The 19635-nt window shown below is 50.1% G+C and overlaps 1 protein-coding gene across 1 annotated transcript in view; it reads left to right on the top strand.

Annotated features, from left to right (window-relative positions):
• LOC609484 (nitric oxide synthase 1 adaptor protein) overlaps positions 1-19635 on the top strand; it is a 264616-nt gene that overhangs the window by 193873 nt on the left and 51108 nt on the right. Inside the window, 2 exon segments of the mRNA XM_038586257.1 lie at positions 4571-4663; positions 15552-15610. Coding sequence (XP_038442185.1) covers positions 4571-4663; positions 15552-15610 — 152 coding nt within the window.

Raw genomic sequence — 19635 nt, 5'->3', positions numbered from 1 at the left:
ACATTCCCTGCCATTGCCCCCAGGAAGCGTTCTAGAAAGGCGGTGAGCCCAGCTGAAGGTGAGCCGAGGGCTGGCCTAGCAAGAGCATCGCTATCAGCTTTTGCAAACTGAGTCTCCTCTCCCAGTGAAATCGCCTTTGGACATCTTGACTTATAACTGGGGGGAACTGGGGCATGGGATGGGGCAAAATGGGTTTTCCAGTCAACGTACGGGGCCAGCTTCTGATGTTGTGAGTGAGAGAGTGCATCACTAGGCCAAGTGTTAGGAGACAGAGTGACTGAGGAGCTGGGGACCCTGCACAAAACACAGGGGTTCTTCAGGGAGTTAGACGTGGTCACGGACAGAGACCGTTGTGTGTATGTTGGGGGGGGGAGCCCCGACCCTCCCCCTGACTCCTGAGAAGGTCCTCCTTTTGTGGGTGTGCAGGCCGCCTCCAGCCCAGGCAGGGCTTGTGTCTTCACTGAACTCACCCACTAGCTGCACACCTGCTTCCCCTTTGCAGACCCCCAGGTGGGGGATGGAGGCACCTGGGGTCGGGGGGCAGGGGAGGTGGCAGGGGAGACAGGGAAGCACCGGGCACCCAGGTTACGTTCTGTTTGCTTGGCCGCCCTCGGCCTTGCAGCCAGGTTCCTCTCGCTCCCTGTGGTGTCCTCCTGGCTCCTGTTGCAGCGAACCCCTCCCTCTTCCCCGCCGCCCTCCATGGGCCTCGCCCGTTGGCCCAGCACCAGGCCCCAGGACTCTGTGTGCGAACCCTGGCACGTCACCAGGGGCCTTCTAGTCAGCGGCTGGGGTTCTAGGACTTGCATTGTTTTGTCCCCTGCAAGGTCGGGTCCTGGAGGGCTTCATCTGTCCTTGTGGCGGGGCCCCGGCTAGCAAAGCAAATACATTGGGTCAGCCCGGCCACGCTGACGGAGAGCCAGGCTTGTTGGCACAGGCTCCAGAGCTGGCGTGGGCTTGTGGGAGGCTGGCCCGAGCCGCAGACCATGGCACCGGCAGGCCTGTTTGTTCCTCGGCCCCTGGCAGGCCTGGGCAGACTAGATTTCTATCCTGCGGAACACAGATGCTTCCTCCTGAGCCGGCCTGCCCCTCGGAGCAGCACAGCCTGGGAAAGGGGAGGCTCGTCCCCGTGAGCCCCCTCCCTCTGTTCTCCTGGTCACTGCCATCATCTCTCCCACCCCCCATCCCTTCTCTCCTCCACCTGTGAGCACAATAACACGGTTGTCCGAGCGAAGCACAATTGCCATATGAACCAACGGTTTCGGGATAATAGATATTAAAGCGTGTTCAGATACTCGATTTCCTTTGATTTCTGTAGTTTCCAGCAGACCTGCAATTTGAGTCCTTCCTCGTCGGTCGGAAAGGGTTTGGGACCCCTGACCGCCAGGCAGGGGGAGGAGGTATGGAATGTGTCCAGCCCCAGGGCTCTTCTCAGTGGCACTCAGGCGGTACTGGCAGCTGTAACGGGGCCTGTTTCACGCCTGTCTTGCCCCCTGTTTGAGTCGAAGCACTCCAGAGCATTCCACCGGCTGTTGTAGGAGGGACACCTGCACTGTCACCGTCCCTGAGATCCCGGTGCAGCCATTTGGTCATGCTTTGAACATGCAGCTCCTGTGCCCACAGAGCCTGCAAGAGCCATCGGAGAGGTTGTGCACCGTAATGGAATGAGAGGCTCTTGTCCTATTCCAAGGAGGACATTTCATTGCATCTTCACCTCTTAAGATCAGGGTATTAAAAGGCCTGGCATGGGCAGCCCCGGTGGTGCAGCGGTTTAGCCCTACAGCCCAGGGCGTGATCCTGGAGACCTGGGATCGAGTCCCACGTCGGGCCCCCTGCATGGAGCCTGCTTCTTCCTCTGCCTGTATCTCTGACTCTCTCTCTCTCTCTGTGTGTGTCTCTCATGAATAAATAAATAAAGTCTTTAAAAAAAAAAAGGCCTGGCTTGTCAAGACATGAAGTCTAGAAATAATGTTTGAGATACACAACTAGGTGCTGGCCGGGTGCCTCTTGCCAGCCTGGGCTATGGTGGGGGGGCATCTTGAGTTTTTAAAAACATCTCAGAGACCATGCAACCCATAGGGAGGTGACCAAAGAGATGATCAGCTGCCAGATTCTTCTGGAAATAGAGGCCATATAGGATGGTTTAGCAGGCAGTGTGCTCTCTAAAATTAGGGCTGGGAGAGAGGCATGGCCACCCAATGCTTGCTGCTTTGATGTTATTGCTGGAAAAGTAGGAGGAAATACATGGAGCTCATGAGTGGCCTTCTGGAAGAAACCAAAGACAAGCCATGGAGGACTGACCAGTACAGGGCTGGTTTCATCCCTCTCTGGTGTTTCTGGGACTCTTAGGCTCTTACCTCCTGCCCGAGTTCTTTGAAATGCCCCCTCTGCACACCTTTGGCTGGCAGGAGCAGCCCCGAGCTCAGTGACTTGAAGGTGTGTGAAAGCCCAAGTGAGCAGAGGTGGCTGCAGGTGTGGCCGGGAAGTGTCGCCAGCTCACCTCTCTCAGTGGGCCCGGGGCCAGCGTCGGCTCACCCGCAGACCCCCGTGCTGGCCCCCCACCCCCCAGCCGCCGGGGTAGTTTCTGTTCCTGGAGCCCTGCACCTGAGCAGGATGCACAGTCGGGGACTCCCTGGGGCTCCCAGCCAGGTCCCGAAGCGCACGCCCGCTGCGCCGTCACCTTGGCCGGCTCACAGCCGCTGCCTGCAGAGGGGTCTGTCGCATGGCTGAGGGCCTGTCCTGACCACGCTCCCGTACAACACGCGTCTCCTCCCGAGCTGCCAGACACGCTTGCTCTGAAGCAAGGTCTGAGCTTGATGTTTTCTTTCTCCTGGGCGCCCAATACCGTCGTTTGCTTCTCCTTCAAGCCTGCTCGGTAAAAAGGGCAGCTGTTGACGGGGTAGGAAGAATGACCACCAGAGTCGGGGGGGGGGGGGGGGGGAATGTATGCTGCTGTCACCAGAAACTCAAATCAGCCGCAAGCCACAACCTGCCCTGACAATATAAAGAAAACTACCTTGCTTCAGTTGGGTCGTGTCCTGGTCTGTAGGAGGCAGCCCGCCAGCCAGGGGGCATCGGCCCGAACCAGGCAACAGAGTAGGATGGGCTCAGGTTTCCATGGGAGGGATCGGATGCACACCGGATTGGAAGCTCTAGATTGAATCCCTAAGATCGGAGCATTAAAAGGATCGGCCGATAGAAGGTTCTGGATTTCTGATGAGGTTTTCTTTTTTCAAAGTAGGTTGTGTTTTCATCTCATTAGGGTGGATTAGGTTCATTTCTGTCAACACAGAATTGCCTCGCCGAGCTTGGCTGGCGGTGTGGTGGGAGGGAGTGTTGAGTATCAAACGTCCCAGAGGAGGGGGGCTGTGGGTTGGAGTAGAGATCTTGGCTCTGGGTTGTGTGTTCTTATTGTTTAGCCTGTAGGCCAGATGTTTCATTAGCTTGACAGGTAAATTTGTGGGGGTCACTACCGAGATGGGGACCAGATGAAAATGGTTTTAACAAGTCAGATAAGTGTTCAGAATGAAGCTCAGTGAGGAAAATGTAGAATTAGGGGCTCCTGGGGGGCTCAGTCGGTGAAGCGTCTGCCTTCGGCTCAGGTCATGATCTCAGGGTCCTGGGATCGAGCCCCTGTTGGGCTCCCTGCTCAGTGGGGAGTCTGCTTCTCCTTCTCCCTCCATGCTCTCTTGCTCGCTTATGCTCAAACAAATAAAATCTTTTTTTAAAAATGTAGAATTTTGGGCAGCCCCGGTGGCTCAGTGGTTTAGCGCCGCCTTCAGTGCAGGGCGGGGTCCTGGAGACCCAGTATCGAGTCCCGCGTTGGGCTCCCTGCATGGAGCCTGCTTCTTCCTCTGCCTGTGTCTCTGCCTCTCTCTGTGTGTCTCCCATGAATAAATAAATAAAAATCTTAAAGTAGAATTTTACCAGCCTGCACAGGAATAAGAAATAGCTAGGAATGAGCAAACGTAATGGAAGATGTCTGGGGATGGGAAGGGGGCCAGAGTCCGTGGGTGGCCTTGGGCGATGTTTGAAGCAGCCATAGGGGTTGTGTCATTAGAACCTTTCTAGAATACTCTCTAGAATCTTTCAGGCTAATAGAGCTGTGGGTAGGCTTGGAAACTGACCTACAAATAAAGGAATTTGGGGCTTATAGAGAGTAAGAATTCATAATTTTTTAAGATGTAGAAAAACAAATCCAGCCCTGAGTTGAAGACCTGTTCCAGTTCTTCATAATCTTCATTGAAGATGGAATTGAGTTTCCACAGCTTGGGGGTAGACACAGGGAAAACCTGGCCGTGGAGGTCGTTCAACATCAGGATGAGTTTCCGAGGGAAGGTTCTGGGTTTCTGATGAGGTTTTGAAAGCAGGCTCTGTCTTCATCTCATTAGAGTGGTTTACACCCGTCCCCTGGTTGCCCCTGGTGGCCGGGTGCCGACCCCGAGACACCCACCTGCCTTTCCGTCCCCCAGGAACCCGTCGGCAGCCCCCTTTCCCGGGTCATGAGCTGGGTGGGGCCACGCAGGGGCGCTGACCTAACTGGAGTGTGCTTCTCTCTCTCCCTCCCCTGCAGTATGAGTTTAAAGCCAAGAACATCAAGAAGAAGAAGGTGAGCATTATGGTTTCCGTGGATGGAGTGAAAGTGATTCTGAAGAAGAAGAAGAAGGTAAGGGGCTCTGAACCAGAAGCTGGTAGAAGGGGAGCAGGAAACGGGGTGTGGGGGGCCTCGTCCCGCAAGGCCGCTCTCTGGACAGCGTCCTTCCTCGTGTGGGGAGCGGGGGCCGGGACCAGCACCGGTGTCGGGCGGCAGCAGCTGCGCAGGCACATGAGGCAGAGGCCCGCGGCCTCGTCAACCCTAAGGCCCCGTGTCCCAGCGTCCCATGGGCGACAGGGCCCACCTGCCACCGTATTTGCATTTTCTTACCTGGACCTTTTGAGTCTTGATCTTAGGAAATACTTGAAATTCAAAGTGATGACGAGTATAAGAGCGTTTGGCGAGGGAGTGGATGAGGAGGCTTTGTCAGCAGCTGTCCCCTTCCGTCCCAGGCACGACCCTCCGTCCCCCGTGAGGTGGCGTCCGGCCCCCCTGTGTGTCCTGTGCTATCGCTTCAGTGCATTTCTTGGAATATTCCCCTCCAGGCCTGTCCACTGCTGCTGTTTGGTGTGAGGAAGGCTGGGCTGGGGCCAGGATGGGGGGGAGCGGAGGAAGGGCTGAGCCACTAAGTGGGGGACATTCCTCTGAGCTGGGGTGACACAAGCGAGTGTGTGTTGCTGAGACGTGTGGCTGTTTGCGTGTCACTTGTACGTGCGGTGGGAGAATGAGGGCAACCCCTGGGAAAGGCTCGGTGTGCGTATTGGCAGAGGGGAGCCAGCGTATGTTTCCGGAAAGAACTGGAAGGGGCCTTGGAGGGTTGAGCAAACAGGAGAAGTGTTTTTGCTCCTCTATTTCTTGACCCTGCTGATGCCCTTTTAATCTGTGACGGCTTTGTTTTATACGAGCTGGTGGTGGCACCTCGCGCAGCAGCGTCGTCCGCACCTCGCAGGCTGCCTTCGGTTCCAAACCCAGATGCTGTTAGTTCAGGTGGGACTGAAGGCGAACCTTGAGTGGGGGCGTTACGGAGCGTGAGGACAAGCGCACAGTCGCGGGGGACGTGAGGTCGGAGAATCAAGTAGTTGAGAGGGGAAGGGTAGTCGTCCTGCCGATCCAGGCGTTTGAATCCGCGCTCGTCCTCCTCGTGGAGAGTTGGACACCACGCGGTGCTCGGGGCTTGGCTGCTTCTTCCGGGAGCCCCTTGTTTCCTCTGGACAAATGGCCATTGACAAGGGTCTCCCGTGTGTTGACCCAAAACCTGTGCTCCTGTGCTCCCTGAGCATCTTTGGAGGTACTTCTAGAATGTGCACGGCGATGAGGTCGGGAGTATACAGGAAAAAGATCGAATAGGATATGTTGTGTGGAAAGAACTCTTTAAAAATTCACAAGGTTCAAAAAATAAATAAATAAATAAATAAAAAATAAAAATAAATAAATAAAAATTCACAAGGTTCACTGGTTTTGGCTTTATTAGCCTCCACGGCGGGACCAGAGTCCCCGTCTTGTTCCTGCTCCGGGGATAGGGGATGGGGGTGGCTCTTCTGTTCCCCGCCCCCCCACCACGCGTGTGCACACAGGCAACCGCATGACAGTCTTTGGAATATCGTCCTCCTGAGGGTCCCTGGGCAGGAGAGTCGCTGAAGCCAGTTAAATCCCAGATGATGACCATGTGGATTTAAAAGTGAGAGGTACCCTCGGGAAAAACCACGGGCCAGTGCAACCCAAGCTCACGACAGAGGCAGCCAGCCTGAGTCCTGCCCGGCTTTTGTCACGTGTGTCACGTAGCTTCACTCAGCCCTCCGCGTGACAGGGGACCGGTGGCTCTGGGCCCTCACGTCCTGTGTGATGAAGTCGTGGTTGTGGCTCGGGGGCACCTTCCAGGTTCCAAGATGCCCCCACGCCCATTCGGTGCATCCCTTGGTCAGGCCTCCTGGGAAGGTCTCGAGGACACGGGGGCAGGCTCCGCGACACCCAGTCTTCTCACTGAGCCGCTCCCCGCCGGGTGCTAGGCCGACAGCCCTCCAGAGCCCCCGACTCCCGCTCCCCCGTCTCGGAGGTAGGAGCCCGGGCCGCCGGCTCTCCCGCCGGAGCGCAGGAGGGGCTGATGTGCCCACTGGAGCGCCGGCTGCATCATTCACTTTGAGACCGTGCACGGTTGCCCACGCCAGATGCTCACACGTTAGCCTCACGAGCCTGAGAAGCCGTTTCCTCTGCGCCAAGTGATGTGGGAAGGCAGGTTGTTAGAGGGGGTTCGGTGAGCATGAGACGGGGTAACGGTGCAGGTCGGCCCGCTGTGTGGCGGGTGGGTTTCCTGGGCTCTGGCTCCATGGTGAACGGGTCCCGGGATGCTCGGAGGGGCCTTGTCGGGCACATGCTGTCCTGGGGTCTGATCGACAGGCTCAGCCAGGGTTTGCCTCCGGCACTGACCTCCGTGCCCTCCTAGCTGACAATCGTGCCCTCCCCTCCGCCCCCACGCACGCACACCCCCGGCTGCATCATCTTTTAGTTGGGTGCCCCTTCAAGGTGCTGTCCTGGGGCCTGTTCCGTCCCTTTCAGGTAACTTAGCATACCTCTGATTTGATCCATGAGGATGGAACTTCGTGGCTTTGCCTTTCAGGGGGACAGTCTTATTTCCCCCTCTCAGTGTGTCCCCGATGCATCGTGTACCACGTGCAGCACCATCCCCCCACTGCATGTGCAAAAAACTGATGTTGGAGAGCCTTAAATATTTTTGCCCAACATGGTGCCATATGTAAGGACACTGTGTGCTGAGGTGTCACCTGGCGGAGAAGCCAGCCTCCTTCCACTGGGTAATGAGAGCTGAGCTGGAGAAGCATCTTCCCCAGGGAGCCCCGGGGGACCTTGTGACTCATTTTGAAACTCCCTCCCTGGTAATTGCTACTGTGAGCTCCCCCTCCAGCTGGCCCACAAAAGAGGTGATCTAACAGGTCTTTCCTCGATCTGATTCTTCTGATGCCAGGCCTGGGAACGGGAAGCTTCCCAATCTTGTTTTCTCCACCTCTTCCTGGTGTCCGTTTCAGGCGTGGTTGTGATTCGGGTAATGCCTGTAATCACAGTGTTCGTTGATGTCGCCTCAGACAGGTGTGTGCACATTCATGGCAATCAGCCCCTGCGTCGTTTTGTTCCCACGTGACCGGCCTCTGGTACCTGAGTGTGCTGACACTGCCTCACGGTCTGCCTGTCTCTCTCTGTTTATAGGATTGAGAGGGGCCAGGTGGAGACGCGCCATGCTTGTCTCCATGGAAATGGAACAGCCTGCAGGTTTGGGCGATGGCCATCCTCATCAGGTTAAGAACTAGAGCTCGTGTCTGGTAGCTGAGGGTGAAGAAAAACTCATGGCTGATACTCTGCCATGGGCACCGGTAGCGGTCCAGCCTAACATTCGCAACTGATTAGTCAGGGTCTGTGCTGCCCTCGTTGGTCAAAATGTTGACTAGACCCTCCTCCTCCCGCAAACACTTTGATCTTCACTGGGTGACTGTGCGTGCTGGAAGGAGCCCACGGCTGAGAAGACCCAGGTCCTAGTCCTGGCTCTTCCCTTCCTGGCTATGTGGTCATGGGCAGGTTATTTGGCCTCTTTGAGCTTCAGCTCTCAAGAGCTGGATTTCTTTTTTTTTAAGATTTTATTTATTTATTCATGAGAGAGACAGAGAGAGAGACAGAGACACAGGCAGAGGGAGAAGCAGGCTCCATGCAGGGAGCCCGATGTGGGACTCGATCCTGGGTCTCCAGGATCATACCCTGGGCGGAAGGCAGATGCTCACCTGCTGAGCCACCCAGGCGTCCCTCAAGAGTTGGATTAGGTGATCATTTCCACTTAGCCAACTGAGTGCTCTGCACTAGCTCTGGAACCATGCCCTTCGCTACTCCTCGTAGATGTGTATATCGTGCACCTGTCCTTACTTAGGTCCTTGAGAGCCTCCTGGGCTATAGACGAAGCAGACTCTGGAAGCCAAGAGGGTTGGTGCGCTGTTGCCGCCTGATCCTCTAGGGCAGGATGGGGCCCACCTGCCTGCCTATGCCTGGTGAATGGTGGGATGCTTCCTGGCCGGAGGAAAGAAGTGTGTTTACAGGAGTTCCCTGCTCTCCCAAGAACTTTTTAATGGGCAATGGCCATTGTTGTAAGCCTAGCACTTCCTCGGGCACCTGGCCCATGTGGTGTGTTTTCAGTTAGTGCGGCTGTTGGCTAGCTGGACGAGTGAACGTGATTTGTGATGATGTCCTCAATTCAGGAAGAACTGAGTACTTAGCAATGGGATCAAATGCAGTCTTGTTGGTTACTTTGGCTATGACGTTCCTTCCCTCTGTCTCCTCCTGTCAGTTTGCCCGTTTAGAGACACAATAAGAGCCTTTCCTAGGCTTGGAAAGGCCTCAGTGGAAGTTGGTATTCAAAGGCCTTCAGTGGGATTCTGAGTAGGACTTGCTCAGAGACCCTAGTCTACAGGTGCTTGATTCCAGTGTAGGCAGTAGCCAAATATTTTGTGATCATCTCTCACTGAGATGAAAAAAAAAATCTTTTTTGGTTATATTAAGAAGCATCTAAAAATGCTGTCATCTTGAACTGATGCCAGCAGATAATGAATCTCAAATTCCTAGGACTCTTGGTTTATATTTGTGGTGTGAACCCCACTATTAAGTGGCTTTGTCATCTCCCAATCAGTACATTTTCTTCAACTCCCAGCCAGGCCCACGTAATTAGCTTTGCTGTGCACATAATAATGATTACTTATAATCCTGGAATCACACTATAGCACTATTTGCTAGGGAGTGGACTTCCGAATAAGAAAGATTAGTCTTGAACTTCATCCAAAGGATTTTTCTATGAAAGGACTTGAAAGGCCTCCGTTTCATGTGGTCTCTGTTATAAACCAGTAACTTAGTTGGGATCTCCTGAGGCTCTCCTAACATTCTAGAAAGGCTCCATCGTTGTCGTTAAAAACTATTCATTGTGCGTCTACCATGTTCAAGGAACTGAATAGGATCCGTGAGGGTATTAGACATGGATCTTTTCCAGCAAAATTATTTTTAATGACATTGTCTGCATATGTAGGTCTATTATAGCTCCTCCATAACTGCATTAGAGTTATTTATCTCTTTTCCCCCATGGGCTGAGTCTTTAGGGGCAGGGACCATGTCTTCCCTCTAATCCTATTTCATCTGTTTGGGAAAGTAGAAGACCAGAGGGACCACACTCATGAAAGTAATTACATGCTAAGATGGTAATGAGAACAGCTGACAATGGTAGCTAACTAACGCTAATGCTGAGCACCTGCCATTTGCCGGGCCTGTTTGATGCACCTTATACTTACTAGTCACAACCACCTTGTGAGTAGGTGCCATTCTTTTTTGCTCATTTTGTGAGAAAAGATTGAGCAACTTGCCCAAGACCTGACATTCCATCAAAGGTGAAGTCAAGGTTTGAATTGGGTCTGTCTTGATCACATAAGGAGGTTCTTAGCACTACTGTGTTGCTGTGTGTATACTCATCTCCTCAGGTTGCTTGGAGAAAAGCTACTCTTTAGAAAATGCCTAATTAATTAATCAATCCAAGATCTTGAACCTCTGGCCTGTACTCTGTCACCAGGATATCACATCGCAGGAAAACTGGTTTCCTGCCCAAAGTGTTAGTCATTATGGGAACACAGAACTCAGATCTCATTGGGTAAGAAAAGAAGGCGCTTAGGATTATAGAACCAGAATTCAAGAGAAAAAAACTTCAGAAACGATCTGGTCTGCTCCCCTGGCTGATTAGACTTTGGAAACCGAGGACGAGAGTGGCCCAGTGACTGTCCCAGGGTTACCCACGTAGTTACTGATGGGGCCAGGACTAAACTTTGTCCAGTCTTCTTTCTACCATGTTATGTTGCTAAGGCCTCCTTATTTTCTGCTGGTTTTAAAACCTGCATGTTAGGAATTGTGTACATTGTGTGAGGATTTATGAGCACTTCAGTTTTGAAATGTGTATTCCATACCATGGGTGATACCTGAAGATGAGGGATAGCTATATTTTCAGACTAATCCTGTTCTGTCTGGAAGCTGGGAGAACTTGTCCCGCTGAGTTAATAAGGCCTTTGCAAGATTGTGTTGTGTGTTGGTTGTTTCTTGAGACATCCCCATTGCTGCCAGGATCAGGAGTCACGGTAAAGCTGACAGACTTTGTGATGTGCCTGGGAAGCAAAATGCCAGTGCAAATCCTTCCTCCACGTTTGGGTTCCTGGGGAAGAGCTTCAAAGATGCCCTATCCATTTCTGGGCTCTAAAGGGAGACAGGATGGCTATGATAATTACCCCGACTCACTTTCCTGTTTTTGGCAGACCTACCTCTGACCTAATAATTCCCACGCCACATTCCCTGCCCACAGATTTTGGAATATCAGGATGGCTGTAGCTTTCTGCAGAGGACTGGCCATCCACACTCATTAGATAAAGGATGTGCTTACCCCATTCAGTGGTCTTCTAAGAGCAAACACTGCAAGCCCTTTACCACTGGCAGGTGGTGGAGACTGCCATTGTCTGATTCTATCATGTGGAGTAGCAAGGAGGTCGTGGGGCGCAGGGGTTTCGTTACCACCAGACTAGGTGAACTTGGGGAGAAGTGAATGAACATCTGAGTCTTAGTATTTATCTTTTAAGGTTGCGATCAACTTTGATAACATGAAGGAAGCATTATAGAAACGTTATTAAATGAAAGGAAGACTGTTCTCTCCTGTATCCACTGGAGAAGGTCCTGTGAGCACAGGAAATGAAGCAGCTAAAAATGACTTGCCTGTATCTTTCCTTTCTCGCTTTGTGTTATTCTAGGTCCTCCAAAAAGCAAATGCCAAGACGGGATTAAATGCCTGTGAGAGAAGGTGTGGAGGCCCTGGGTGAGGCTGGGGTAGCTGTCACATTTCCCTGTGGGTCTGATTCCAAGGGAAGGAGAGAGCAGGGAAGGGAGGGGAGGGTGAGGGACAGTGTCTTAGAGGGCAGGGTGCTCCAAGGAAGGTGTGGCAAGGTCATCAGGGCGTTCTGGGGCCAGAGCCATGATGGGGGTGGGGGGACAGGGGGGCTCTTGTGTGTCCCAGGAATGACATCCTGCCCGGGCATCCCTGCACCCTCCTCATTGGCCTGGAGCCTCCCAGAAGCAGGGCTCTCACCACAGCGATGGTTCAGAACACCGCAGCTGGGGCCCTTGGTTGAACTCCCAGTAATTGGAGGTCTTAGGGCATGTTCTTGTGAGGACAGCTTCCATTCTCCAGAAGGTTTCGACTAGCCAATAACATGACGCAGGGCCTTCACTCAAGTTAAGCTACGCTATCTCGTTGGCTTTTTTAATTACCTTGGAGTAAGGAATTCATAAGAAGGAGGTGGCGGAGGGGAGACTGATGAGGGAAGGACGGGGAATAGAGAGAGAGAGAGACAGGTTAGCAAACCCTAGCTCAGAGGCCTCCTGAAAGGCTCAACGATTCTGTGAGTGTCCTTGGTAGGTGCAAAGGGGACGCAGGGCGGAGTTACGCACCTACCTGCGCAGGGTGGGAGTCTGGCAGCAGGCTGGCCAGTCGCCCCAGGGGCACCCCGTGTCCACTCCCATTCCTTTTCTATATGCGGAGCTGGTGAGGGGACGGGTCTTCCTCCCCCTGGGCCTCGCTTGCAGGCCTCACTGCGTTACTGCGTGGACTCTCAACGGTGGGGGTGAGGCCCTACCTGAGCCTGGACCTCCGGTTGAAGGAGGCTCTGGGCGTCCTGCTGGCCATCCTGGGCTGTAGGTGGTAAATGTGGCCGTGAAGTACTCTTTGCCCCGAAGAGGTGCTGACAGCTTCAGGGACTCACCCCTGTCCTTCCCTCTTGTCTTCTCTCTTCTCTTCTCTCCTTGCTTCCCCTCACGGCTCCCATCTGGACTTGAAATGTCTTCATTTTCGGGCATAACTTGGAGACTACAGCCCACTCAGGACAGTGGGTAGCAAAACTGGAAATTTCCTCATGTAGTCTCCAAGACTCCCAAGACCTTTATTTCTAAGCATTTATTTATTTTTTTTAAGATTTTTATTTAGATGACACACACACACACACACACACACACACACACACGGGGGTTGGGGGCAGAGACAGTCAGAGGGAGAAGCAGGCTCCATGTAGGGAGCCCGACATGGGACTCGATCCTGGGTCTCCAGGATCACGCCCTGGGCTGAAGGCAGCGCTAAACCGCTGAGCCACCCGGGCTGCCCTATTTCTAAGTATTTATACAAAAAAAATGGCCTCAAGTGTAAGTGGGAGCTGTGTGTGTTTCTCAAGATAGTGAAACTAAGTTTGGCTGTAGGTATTGTTCATTAATAAATTGCTATCCCCTGATTGATGCCAACTTTGATTTATAACCCCACAAAGGTGGTAGGTTCTTAGTTTTTCTTCCTGTTTTCCTTCTCTCATTAAAAGCTTTTCCTAAAAATTTTCCCTTCCATGAATATTTATTTCTAGGTAGAAAGTGAGGAAGGGGTCATTTGTATGTGTGCTTTTTGTTCTAGAGGGGGGAAAAAAACATCAAAACACTTGAAAAAGAGAAGGTTATGAAATGATTTCAGAGCAAGAGGGAACGATCCAAATGTTGAGATCCTTGGAGCTTCCCTCTGAGTCCTACTGTTCATGGTGCCGCATTGAAGCTCAGTTGTACCAGAGGACCCACACTGGTCTACAAATTAGGACTTGGTTCTAGTCTTGACTGGGCTGTAAACTAGGGGGGGACACCTTGCTGGGACCTCTACAGGGTCTTATTTGAAAGATGGTGGCATAGAAAGGATACTGGAGAGTCCACTCTACCCCAGACCCTTTGGCTTATCTTGATAATGTTCTGATCCCTTCACAGAGTTAATGGATGCATCCAAGGATTAGTGCAAAATCTTTAAAGGAAGAGGACTAGATTTTAATCCAATTTTCAGAAAAGGAAAATAAGTTAGGTGAAAAGTTTGTTTTTTTGATCAGGATATCCTCTATGGATGCTGGTATCTCTTTTAAATGTATCTGCTGAAATGTTCAGGTTTCAATTGAAAGTCACTCAATTACATACCAGAAATTGAGGAAAATCTCGAATGAATAAAATGAATAAAAGAACAAATTGAATAAAAGAGTCAAGAGATGCCAATACCGAGATGACAGATGTTGGATTTGTCTGACAAGGCTGTTAAGGCAGCCGTCATAAAAATACTTCCGTGAGCAGTTACACTCTTGACACAAGAGTTAGAAAGTCTCAGCAAAGAAATAGAAGAAAGAAGAACCAAATGGAAATAATAGAACCTAAAACCTACGGCTGCTGAAATAAAAATCCAAACGAATGGGCTCAACAGCAGAGAAGAGGTGCTTTCTGAACATTGCTACCTGAATTGACTGAAGACTTTGGGCGACATATGTGGTCATAGATAGAGATGTGATTGAACTTAACATTTAATTATTTAATATTTATATTTCAATTTGCCCCCAAATCAAACCATATTTCAAGCATCCTATTTTGCTCTTAAGAGAATTCCCATGGCGAACACGTATACTGCGTGTTTAAAACAGGCATGAGTTGCTGTGCCCCTGAAAAATCTCAGTGTGTCCATTGGAAACTGGCCCAATGTGTGCCAGTTATAAGGTTATAAGGCAGCTAAAAAATACTATCAACCCGTCCTTGCTGGGCTAAGAGGGGTATCACAGCTGGAACGTAGACACGAACGTGCCTCTGCAGATCCCACCACGTGTAAATCAGTGAGGGATTCAGGCCAGAGTACCAGGTTTCGAGGGGGGACGCTGGCAAGTGATGCGGGTACCCAGAGAGGGTCAGCCAGGGACTTGTCTGGCGAGGAGCGTTCGCAAAGCCTGAGATGATTTGGTGTCAAGAAGAGGGTTGGCTGTCTTTATACATCTGGAGGGTTCTCACTTAGAAAAAGATGTGGTCTCCTTGTTTCTGTGTTTGCTCCAAACGGGCCATTCGTACGTTAAAATCGTGCAGGGCAGTGAGTAGCCACGCTTAGGGAGGCGACTTTTGAAAAGTTAGTTCTCGGAGCCTGAGTTTTCTTGTCTGTAAAAACAGCATCTGATGTTGAATGCTTGTCAACCTGTGGAAAATCCACCTCTGCGGGCTGGATTGGGATTGAAACTGGGGGATGAGATGGCACGGGTGGGTGGCCGTGTCTGCCAGCGTTGTGTGTGAGTAAAGCTGCTTCATGTCTCGGAAGGGCCTGAGTAGAGTCTCCCCCTGGCCCCAGCTGGGGGCCTGTCCCTGCACCTGGAGGTGGGACCTGGGAGCCGTGGTGGCCACTGACCAACTGCTTCCTCAACACACTTGGGGGGGGGTACTCACCTCATCAAGCACCTCATCTCTTGTATGGCCCCTGAATCCCACCCCACCCCTCGTCCCATTCCCATCCCTGTCCACATCCCCAGCAACCCAGGGGAGATCTCCTTTGAGTTAGGTCCACAGCCAGCAGGACTGTCCTCCTGGGTAACTACAGATGTACTAGGTACCTCACCAGGCTTGAATCCCACGTTCTCCCCTTTAAGGAAGGGAGGATGGGAGCTGCATTTCCTTTTGCTTTTGACAGCATCCTTCACAGCTCAGCCTCCTCCCTTTTGTTCCTCCTGCTTCTCCCACTCCTCTGTGATGAGTGATGTATCGCCTCTGCGTCTTCCCTTGGTGATTGCTCCATGAAACTGTGACTTGGAGTGCGCTTCTGGTCCTCTGGGGTGGCCCCGGCTCCCACCTGCCCTGTGTGCCCTGGAGAGACACTGTCCTTGAAGTGCTGGAAGGAACCTGAACAGACCAGACATGACGTTTGCCACTTGTTCCCTGGAGCACTCAGCTCCAGACCTCTTAGAAGTCGTCAGGCCGGGAGCTGGTGCATGTGTTTGCATACATATTAGTAGCGCACCGTGTGCCCTGGTTCTGTAGCGGAGGACAAGCCTAACTTATTCATTTACAGCTTCTTTTATTGCAGAAAAAGGAGTGGACATGGGATGAGAGCAAGATGCTGGTGATGCAGGACCCTATCTACAGGTAAGAGTCCCGTCCTCACCTGTTGTCCCCTGGAGCTGTCGTGCCAGTGGAGCCAGGTAAATTCAAAGAAATTTCTACTGCTTTCCCCTTCTGCGACCTGTTGGTTCCATACGTGTAAGTACAAGAAGCCAGTCTCCCTTATCTCTAAGATTTTGAGGAAGATTCTTCTTCGGTTCAATTGCACTGTCTAGAAACTACAAAGGATTTCTACTTGGTGTCTAGTCCCAATCTCTTGGTTGTACTTTGAGATTTTTCTAATTTGTGCTAGTTTTATCTCAACTGAAATGTCATACTTGCATATCTGTTCCACGTCAGAAACTGAGCACAGATAGAGGGGTTGTGACCTTTGGGGAAGCAGAAAGACACGTATAGTCCCTGGAAATTGCCTTCACAACGAGACCAATAGGATTCCTGTAGAGATTAGATGTGTACTCCCTGGGCAGAGGAGTACCTGGTGGTCACAGTATGGAGTGCCAGGGCCCCCCTTGGACCCACAGCAGGACCTTGATTCACCAGGGTTACTCTGGTGTCCTGGACTCTGCTGACCAAGCCCCACCCACCCCACCCCTACCTCCTTCCTGTTTTCTTCAGTGACAGAATGGGTGTTAGCTCTTCCTTTGGGATTTGGGGGAACCTAGAGTCAAATGACTTGCTCTGGTCAACAAAACGGATAAAGGTTGGGACTCAACTGACAAGTTGGCAACATGGCGGCCCTGTCTTCTCATCAAAGAGTGGATGCCTGTGAAATGGGATTTCTGTTCATTCAAGGAAATGTAACGAATGTGAAAACACTCATGCCAGGAGCTGTGCTGGGTGATTCAGTGGATGACTAAAGTAGGTCGTGGTCCCTCCTTCTCTGAGACTGTTAGTCTAGAAGGAAGTAGATCACTGAGGCACAAGACCATGTGTCTGACAACATGAATTTCTTTCTCTGGGTTTCTGTTGTACTTTTAAATGTTTGTGGAAACAAGTGGTACAGTGTGTTACTGTCACTTAAAAAAAGGTCTTTTGCCAGTAGATGATGAGGCTCTTGCAGGGGAAGAACCGTGCCCAGCTCCCTTTCGTATTTCTAGCACCAAGCCAGCGTCTGGCCTAGATGCATCATTTAATAAAAGTGTGATGGGTGGATGGAAAAATGTACTCGATACCTGAAAATTAACTTGCGTGTTATGGTGATTCACAGGAGGGAATAATCACTTTCTACTTGAGTGATAAGGAAAGGCTTCAAGAAACAGATTGCATCAGAGCTGGGCTTGAGGGATGTGAATGCCCCTGTCATTTGCATTTTGTAAAAGGAAGAATTTCCTGGGAGGGGGGTGGTTTTGTTTTTGTTTTCCACAGCGGCACCGTATACATACAAAGCCAGCTCATTGCAGATGCCACTCATGGCCTTGAGTCAACCTTTCCTTGGTTGAGAGGAAGGACTTTGCCCAAAGTTTTAACAACGTAGCCCAAACAGGCTATCGATTTGATGTATTTTTTATAATAGCTTTATTGTGAGGTATAGTTGATCTAAGGATCTCCTTTCTATTGTTATGATGGGTTTGTGGTGTGTGTGTGTGTGTGTGTGTGTGTGTGTGTGTTTTGTGGTGTTTTTTGTTTTAATTTTGTGTACCGTCATACAGCGTATCCTTTTTCTTGGCCTGGCTTCTTTCATTCATTGTAATTATTCTAAGAATCCTTACTTGTCATTGTATGTAGCAATAGCTTATCCCTTTTTATTACTAAATGGTATTCCACTGTATGAGTATAACTCATTGTGCTTGGCCATTCGAATGTTGGTGGACATTTTGGTGGTTTCCAGTTTGGGGCTTTTACAAAAGTTTATGTGACTGTTCACTACAAGTATTTATATGGACATACACTTTCATTTTTCTTGGGTAAATACCTAGGAGTAGAATGGCTGATTATATGGTGGGTTTTTTCTTGGGAGGGGAGTTATTCTTGTTCTGAAAGATTTTATTTATCTGAGAGAGAGAGAGTGAGTGTGTGTGTGAGAGAGTATGAATGAGCCAGGTAGGGGGAGAGGGAGAAGCAGGGGAGCCTGACGTGGGGCTCGATCCCAGGACTACAGGATCATGACCAGAGCCTGAAAGCAGACACTTAACCAACGGAGCCACCCAAGCACCCCAATTTTGTTTTTTTAATGAAACAGCCACACTTTTCCCAAGCGGTAGAACCACTAGTGGAGTTTGAGACCTCTAAATCCTTCAAATCTTTGCCAACATCTGGTATCGTTGGCTTTTTTTTTTTTTTTTTAATTTTAGCCCCTCAGATAGATATGTATTAGTATCTCATGGGGGCTTTAATTTGCATTTCCTAGTAACTAATCACCTTGGGCATCTTTTCATCTCAGATGCCATTCGTCTGTCTTTTGTGAAGCATCTGTTCAAGTCTTTAGCCCAGTTTTGATTGGGGTGTTTTGTTTTCTCACGGAGTTTTGAGAGTTCTTTGCAAATTTTGAATACCTATCCTTTATCAGGTGTGTGGTTTGCAAATATTTTCTCCAAGTCTAGCTGGACTTTTCTCTTAATAGTGTCTTTTGAAGGACAGAGTTTACTTTTGGTGAAATCCAAACTACCAGTTTTTTTGTGTGTCCTCTAAGAAATCTTTGGCTAACTCAGGGTTGCAAAGATTTTCTTCTGAGCTTCACATTTTGGTGTATAATCTACTCTGATTCGTTTTTTTAAGAAGAGGGATATGTCAAAGTTTTTTTTCCTCCTGCAAACAGGTGTCCGGTTGTTCCAGACTCATTTGGTGAAAAGACTGTTCTTTCTCAGCTGAAGTACCTCTGTTGAAAATCTCTTGTCCCTCGCTGTGTGGTTTGTTTTGAAGTCTTTATTCTCTTCGATCCATCCAGTTGTCTGTCTTGATGCTAGAATCATGGTGTCTTATTTAGTGTAGCTTAATAAAATAATCTTGGAATCAGGTAGTCTGTCTTCTAGACGTTCTTCTGTTTCAAAGATTTCTTTCAATTAGTATAAGTATGGTATGACCTTTTTCCTTCCCTTCACTTTTAAGAAGAAACATGCTCTTTGGTGGGGGAGGGGTGGAAAACATTAAAAAATCTTAAATTTGTAAGTAAATTAATTTTTTTTTTAAATTTAAGGTAGGCTCCACGCCCAATGTGAGGCTTGAACTCATGACCCTGAGCTCTATTTGGCAACCCCTGTCCCCCCAGGGGGAAAAAAAATCCATACAGCAGATTTTCTGGTTGTAGGTATCTCGTGGATATCTTGCTCTTCTGTCAGAATTCAGCAGCCTGCATTTATGAACAAAGGTATGAAGCTTTGCCAGTCCTGTCCCAGGCATCTAGATCCTTTTTTCCCCCTCGTGTATTAAATTGGGTGTTTTTGGTCTCTGTACATGTAAATTTGTGTGTTAGGAGTTGATGAAGGAGGACTTTATTCTAAACGGTATATCTCATTTCATCATCAGTAAGAACATTTATCATCATGATAACATGGTAACATTCACAAATGAGCTTTTCTCAGGGACCGTTTCTGCCCCTAAGGAACCCCTCTGGTGTGACTGGCGTTGCCGCAGAATACATAATTGCTGATGGCTTTCATGAAACACTGGACTCCCCCAGCATTCGCTTTCAGAAAACTCCTTTGTGGCGCGGTGCTTTCTTCCCATCCAAAAGAAATGCCTTCACCACATCAGTAACAGGCTCCTCTTTTATTAGCTTACATTTTAAATTTAAATTTTTTGCATCTCTCCCCTTGAATAATAGAGTCATGGGTTTTGTTTTGTTTTTTTATATTGAGGCAAAATATAAAATGTACCATTTTAATAATTTTTTCAAAAGATTTTATTTACTGGAGAGAAGAGAGAGAAGGAGCAGGGGGAAGGGCAGCAGGTGAGGGAGAAGCAGACTCCCCCCCTGAGCAGGGAGCCCGATGACATGGGGCTCAATCCCAGGACCCTGGGATCACGACCTGGGCTAAAGGCAGATGCTTCGCCGACTGAGCCACCCAGGTGTCCTGCCACTGTAATAATTTTAAGAGTATGAACTCATGGCA

This window comes from Canis lupus, chromosome 38 (assembly GCF_011100685.1).
Source record: "Canis lupus familiaris isolate Mischka breed German Shepherd chromosome 38, alternate assembly UU_Cfam_GSD_1.0, whole genome shotgun sequence".
NCBI lineage: Eukaryota > Metazoa > Chordata > Mammalia > Carnivora > Canidae > Canis > Canis lupus.
This window is presented reverse-complemented; position numbering and strand designations above follow the sequence as displayed.